The 6,969-nt window shown below is 46.1% G+C and overlaps 1 protein-coding gene across 1 annotated transcript in view; it reads right to left on the bottom strand.

Moving 5' to 3' along the window:
* Nucleotides 1–4,905: 4,905 nt before the first annotated feature.
* The window catches only part of LOC123520875 (ATP-dependent RNA helicase DDX19B-like), a 21,718-nt gene continuing 19,654 nt past the window's right edge, over nt 4,906–6,969 (bottom strand). The window contains exons 8-9 of the mRNA XM_045293926.1: nt 5,699–5,876; nt 4,906–5,407 (exon numbers count right to left, since the gene is read on the bottom strand). Of these exons, the coding sequence (XP_045149861.1) occupies nt 4,906–5,407; nt 5,699–5,876 (680 nt within the window). The remainder of the gene's footprint in view (nt 5,408–5,698; nt 5,877–6,969) is intronic.

Consider the following 6,969-nt stretch of genomic DNA (forward strand, 5'->3'; position numbering starts at 1 on the left):
GGTCAGAAGGTTGGGAACAGAAACACCACCTGATTGGGTTAAGGGAGACAACAGACAGTGTAAGATACGAAAATAGCAATAATTTATCATTTATCAAGGGGTTGACAAGGGTGGAAGGGGAGGCGAGGGAGGGGAAGAAGGGGAGCTGATACCAAGGGCTCAAGTAGAAAGAAGATGCTTTGAAAATGATAATGGCACTGTATGTTCAAAATGTAATTGATGTATGGATTTTATAAGAACTGTAAAAGAGCTACCAATAAAGTGAGAAAAAAATTTTAAAAAGAATTCCAGCATATGATTTTGGGGTTTTTTTGGCGGGGGGAGGTGGTTCACCTAACTGCTCTTGGTTTTTCACATACAAAGACTTTCTTTTGGGCCAAATATCTTCATCCTTGCACACTTACACTGTTCAAAATGAAGTCTTGGCATGCTACATGGAGCTTCTCCCAGAGAGCCCTAGGAGATGAAGGCTGCAGGAAGGCTCAGGTCCTCACGGAGCTGCCCCTTCGTTCACAACGAACCATCCGGCCGCGCTCGGCCTCCTTTCCCTCAGACATGAGCACCCGCTGGGAATTTGCCTCTCTACCCCAGAGACTCAGAATCCGTCCACATGGAACAAAACCACATGTACACAGCAGAGTCACCTGTGGCGCTGTGCTGGGCCAGTCCAAGCCTAAAAACAGTAACTGTAATCCAGCCAGCACATAAATGAAGGAAAAGAAGAAATGGACACAGGACATCCAACAAAGCCCTTCCTCATGAAAACACACGCAACAAGATAGGAAGAAAAGGAACATCTCTGAACATGATAAAGGCTACCTGTCCAAAGCCAAGGCCACAATACTCTCCTGGCAGAGAAACTCAAAGTACGGCCCTTGGGACCAGGCGCCCTGGTCACCGCGCTCTTCAGCGCCGTGCTCAGGCGTCGGCAGGACCGGGAGAAAGGAACATGAGGAGCACCTCCTCAGATTGCAGAGGGAGGACCACACAGGGGCCCCAAAGGCTTGGCGAAAATACTGAGAGATTCAGCTAAGAGGTCCTAGAGAAGATCCACATACAAGTGGAGGGAGGGTGGGGTGGAAAGGGGGAACCAATTACTAGGCTCTACACATAAACTCCTCCCTGGGGGACGGACAACAGAAAAATGGGTGGAGGGTGATGTCGGACAGGGCAAGATATGACAAAATAGTAATTGATAAATTATCAAGGGTTCATGAGGGAGGGGAGCAGAGATGGAGCGGGGGAAATGAGAAGCTGATGCCAGGGGCTTAACTGGAGAGCAAATGTTTTGAGAATGATGAGGGCAATAAATGTACAAATGTGCTTTACACAATGGATGTCTGTATGGACTGTGATAAGAGTTGTACAAGACCCCAATAAAATTATTATAAAAAAAAAATCTATATACAAAGTCAGTAGGCTTCTTTACACTAACAAAGAAAGCTTTGAAAAAAGGAAAACAATACTGGTTACAATTTCCACCCCAAAGATGTACTCTGGTACAAATAAGAGCTCTCGACACACGGAATCCAGGACAGATAAACTCCTCAATAATATTAATGGGAATAGCGATACTGTGAGGGTAAAGGGAATGGGGGGGGGGCAGGAGAAAGGGGGCACCGATCGCAATGATCAACGTAAAATCACGACCAGCACCCCGCCCCAGGGGGCGGACAATAGAAAAATATGGGTGACTTGTATAAAGAAAACTACAAGAAACCAAAAGTGAACCACAGAAATGAAAGAATGTATCATGCATACAGATGGAAAAAGTTAACACTGTGAAAATGTCAGTGCCCAAAGCAATCTACAGACAACACACAACCCTAAATCCGATTCCAATACCATTCTTGGAGACTGGAAAACTAGTCAAATCAACTTTGCAAGGAAAGCAAAGAGAATAAGCAATTCACTACAAAGAAGAGCAACAAGGAGAGCTCTCACTTTCTAATCTCAAATCTGCAACACAGCCACAGTACGCACAACAGCCTGGCTGTACTGCTAATCGCAAGATAAGCAGGTGAAAGCTGTTAGCGGTTGTGCAGGCAGAAAGAGGAGGTTCCTCACTCCCGTAAGAAGTGAGCCTCAGAAGCCCACAGGGGCAGTTTGTCCTAGTCAGTCTCTCAGCGTTCGGAAGGGCTCGATGGCATGAGGGTTGAGTGAGAACAATGCAGCCGAAGCAAGGACACAGATGAGAATCCATTCACTTATCGACAATTGGTGTTCGACAGAAGACAAACACATTAAATGGGAAAGAGATAGCTACCCATTTGTAGAATAATGAAACAAGGCCCATACTCACCCCTTTTAAAAATCTGGAATTATAAAACTCAATGAAAAGATAAGTTAGATGACTTCTGCCTGAAAATTAGACACTTATGTACATCCAAAATTTTCAAAGAGAAGCCACTGACTAGGAAAAAAATTCTGATAATGACTCACTGGGCAAGGGATTCATTTCTAACATGTATAGAAAACTTCGACATCTCAACAAGAAAAGGACAAATATCATCCAATTTAAAAATGGGCAGAGGGTATGAATGGACACTTCACCAACAAGAATTCAAGCAGTGGAGCTGCTGGTGGTTTTGAACTGTTGACAATGCAGGTTGCAGCCCAACTCATAACCACTATGCCACCAGGACACCTTGAGCAACAACAGCAAGAGTTAAAGAAAGATAACTAAAGTGACACTGGCATTGGCTGTTAAGTAACCACCCTGGCAGGACTGTACAATGGTGCAAGCACGGAGGAAAGCGGTAAGTGGTGGTCAGAAGGTTGGGAACAGAAACACCACCTGATCTAGCAGTTGTTCTCCTGGAACACACATCCTAGAGAAATCTGACCTGTGATGTGACTAGACATATGCTCACGCACGTTCATCACAGCACTACACTCAATAGGAAAAAAACAGAAACAACCTCATACCCACCAGTGGAACAAAGGGTATATACACTTGGTACTGACACACACGGGAGTAATCGGCGATGTCAAGAATAATAAATCTGTGAGACCCCTCATGACATGGATGAACCTCTGGGGGAGCTCACACTGAGGGAAATCAGTCAGTCAAAGAAAGAACTGTTTGAGACAATTATTAAAAAGTAAGAAAAAACTTTCATACTATAAAACATTCTTGGATGGTTAACAGGGACAGAAGGGGGGGGCGTCCACAGGCTAGAAGGGTAAACACTTAGGTGAAACACTTATAAACAGAGGGAGGTTAGGGAAAACACGATGGAGGCAGGAGAAGACACTGGGAAGTTTTGCGAGAGCTAACGGCAACATACTGTATATACAGACCCTACGATAGTGGTGATCTCCCAGTCGATACTTGGATAGACATGCGGGCTGAACAGGAGTAGAGGAGAGTGGGAGTGTACCCATGGATATGTGAAGGTTTGAGAGGATATTTATACATGGGCATTTACCTTTGCTACAATTACATCTAAGCATATGATGGCGCCTACAGAGAACGAAGTTATGCAAATGTCTTCGATCTAACCAAGCAGCACAAGAGTCGTCGTCACTGGGCACAGGAGGCTCAGGACCATAGTCTCAGAGGACAGGCAACGTCAGCTAGCACAGTTCACACAAAGACCATGTTCTACACCCTACTTTGGGGAGTAGCAACTAAGGGTCTTAGAATTCATGAGCAGGCTAAGGTGGGGTGAAATGTCATATTCCGCCGGCTCTTCTACCCAAGCCTCTTACTCCCATAAAACGACTGGGCGCAACTATGCACACGACTTGTGTGTAACACTGCATTACCGCCCCACACTGCTATAAGGATGAGCCATCTTTGAAGCAGCAGCAGAGAAAGAAACCCCCAATGACCTTGGGAGAGCACAAGACCTGTCTGAAGTGCCGGAGGTCGACAAGGCCAGACACACTCGAGACTGTGGCATGGACTCAGAGGGGCAGTATGGAGACTGTAGGGTACCTTCTCACCCGGCCCAAGATAGGAAACTGTGGGACAGAGTGGCAGGTGGGCTGGCTTCCTGAACCACAGAGGAGAAGAGCAAGGAGCCACGTGAGACTGAGAGGCTGAGGCCCAAAAAAGACTCCACTGAGAAGCTGAGAACCAGAGACCGGGCTGCTGGCTCTATCTTGTACTGTTTTCTACTCCTGACTTGTTTTCCCTGAAAAAGCCCTGTAACTGTGAGTATTGTCTGTGAGCTCTGTGTGGCCCATGAAATGAATCATCAGATCCAGCACAGATGTAGAGTGGTGGGGAGAAACGGTTGGTGTCAGAATAGTAATGAGGATGGAGTGTGGAGGCATGTTTGAGTCTGCCTCATGGCAACGGAGAAGCCAGCAGAGCGAGAGCAGGTGTGTCCCACCTCCATTGCCATTTATCGCAGGGGGACTTCTGGTCTTCCCTTATTTGGAGGAAAGAAGGATGATGAAAATAGACAACACGAGGAACAACTCGTCCAGGGAACACAAGTCATGTAAGCAGCACTTTCTACAACGCAGACACCAGAAGTCGTAGAAGGTGCCAGGCTACCACTAGCAACTGCTCTAAACAGGATCACTTTAGAAGGTGCTGGAAAGCACGGGAGAAAAATGTCTAACAACACTCACAATCATGAGACCAGTCGTGTTGGTTAAATAGAGACTGGTAGAACTCGCAAGACTATGGCCCTTTATCACCATTCAGGTCTGGACGTGAACTCACCCATACTGGAATAATCAACCATGTAAGATGGAAGGGGAAGAAGTGGCCCACGGAGTGGGACAGGAGGAGAAATGACAAGGAAGAAGAGGAGTGAGTCAAGCTACACTGAGGGGACTGAAATGAATGAGTTGAAACAAAATGTGGATACACTGTTAAAAATGTAAAACACCATCTGTTCTGTAAAACACCCAAAGCACAAAAACTTGAAAGAAAAAAAAAAAAAATCACCCAGGATCGATAAGACCCATCACGAGGTAAAATGCAGGTTCTGAGTCAAGATATCTGGGAAAGAAAGGCATATTATTCTCAGGACAGGGTCTAATCAGAATGAAGTTCTGAAGCCCTGTAATGAGAACAGGTCCTGTGCTGGTGCGGCTGAGTAGCCCCGCTTCCCTTTCTTGCCACAGGGAGGGAGCTAGTCCACCCTCCATGCTAAAGTGGGTTTCTGGTAAGGAAACAGAACAGATGTTGCACTTGCTGCTACTCACGTGGCAGAAGATCATGGCCTGGGCGATGGTGATGGCCCCGTAGAGGTTACACAAGGCTTGGAACTTCTCGTCTCTGTTGTTGCACAGGACGTAATACTGCTTGATGGTGTCCAAGGTCTCCTCCTCACGCTTCAGTTTGATGATGTTGGGGTCGGGGACCACTTTCTGGGCAAACTTCCACACGGAGTCTTCAAAGGTGGCCGAGAAAAGCAGCATCTGGCAGTTCCTGGGCAGCATCCTGCAAGGCAAGGCCCAGGTGTTGGCAAGACCCTGCGTTTGCCACTCACACACACACACACAGGAATGCTCCCCTCCCCAGGCTGGAAGGCTGCGTGGAGGGGAGGGCGCCCCACGCATCCCAGAGAGGAAGCACAAGGCATGGGGAAGGAGGAGGGGAGTGGTAGATTCCCTTTAGATCCGTCCTCTACCCGGGCTCAGGAGGATGTTCAAGCAAGCAAATCACTGGACAGAAGCAAGAGTCTGAAGTCAAGGGTGAAGGCGCCATCCTCCTTTGTCCAGCCGCTCCTACCTCTGGATGCGGATGCTCTGATCTTGGTGGCCCTGGGTGGCTATCATTACATCAGCCTCATCCAGAACGAACACCTTGATCTTCTTGGGGTCAATGAACTTGAGCTTGGCGCACCAGTCCAGCACGGTTCCAGGGGTGCCGATGACAATCTGTTCACTGATCTTTTGACCTCTTTCCACTGTGGAGACAAGATGTTTTCTGTGCTGTGTCCATCGGAAAGCCAGCTCTCCTCTTTGAGAATTTCTAAAGGTTATTTTAATAGAACAGTTTTGACTTTCACTTTAATAAAGATCAGGATATGAGTATAGTATTCAATAGACATAAAAAGGAAAACCTCAGAAGATACTGCCTAAACAGAGGGAGGTGACCTTGTCTGATTTCTTCTGGCTTCCTTATTGCTACACGACAGAGGTCAGGCATGCCTCCAACCTCCGTCTTCCTTACTGGGTTCCATGATTCACTGCAGTGGCTACAAAGAGCTTCCAGACAATACTCCCAACTAAGGGAACTGACCCATCACTTGTCTGTTAGGTGGTTGTACTGTGGTAGCTTGTGTGTCCTGTGATGCTGAAAGCTATGTTATTGCTAGTTCAAATACCAGCAGGGTCACCCAGAGTGAAAAGGTTTACTCTTAATCAAAGAGCAGCTACAGCAAATAGAAGAAATAAGGAAGTGAAAGAGCTGAACAGAAAATTTCAAAGTAATTTATCATAATGAGATGACAAAGTAAAATATTATAATGAAATGTGCACAGACCTAGGAATAAAAAATGGAGAAAGAGTATAACCCCTGCCCCCACCAAGTGGGTCAAACAACAGAAACGTGGGTGAAGGGAGATGGTGGGTGGCATAAGCTATGAAAACAGTAATAATTTGTCATTTGTCAAGGATTCACAAGGATGGGGGGGGCGGGGGGAACAGGAGCGAATACCAAGAGCTGAAGTGGAAAGAAAATGTTTTGAAAATGCTGAGAGCAACAACAAAAAAAGAAAATGATGATGGCAACGTATGCACAAATGTGCCTGACACCACTGATGGATTGTTGTAAGAGCTATAAGAGTTCCAAAAAATGATTTATATTGAAACAAATTTTAAGGAGGAAGATACTCAGCGTCTGGAAAACACTCTTAAAGGCCAGTGATCCTTGAACTAACTACAAGCTTTTCTTTCTTGGTATGTTTTAATTTGTTCTTTGTCAGTGGCTTGATGTTGTTGCTGTTTTGTTGTACAGTGTTGCTTGGTTTTGCTCTGTCTTGTTTTTGTGCATGTTGT

This window comes from Echinops telfairi, unplaced genomic scaffold (assembly GCF_000313985.2).
Source record: "Echinops telfairi isolate 266 unplaced genomic scaffold, ASM31398v2 ScPeMD7_2291;HRSCAF=2852, whole genome shotgun sequence".
Taxonomy (NCBI): Eukaryota; Metazoa; Chordata; class Mammalia; order Afrosoricida; family Tenrecidae; genus Echinops; species Echinops telfairi.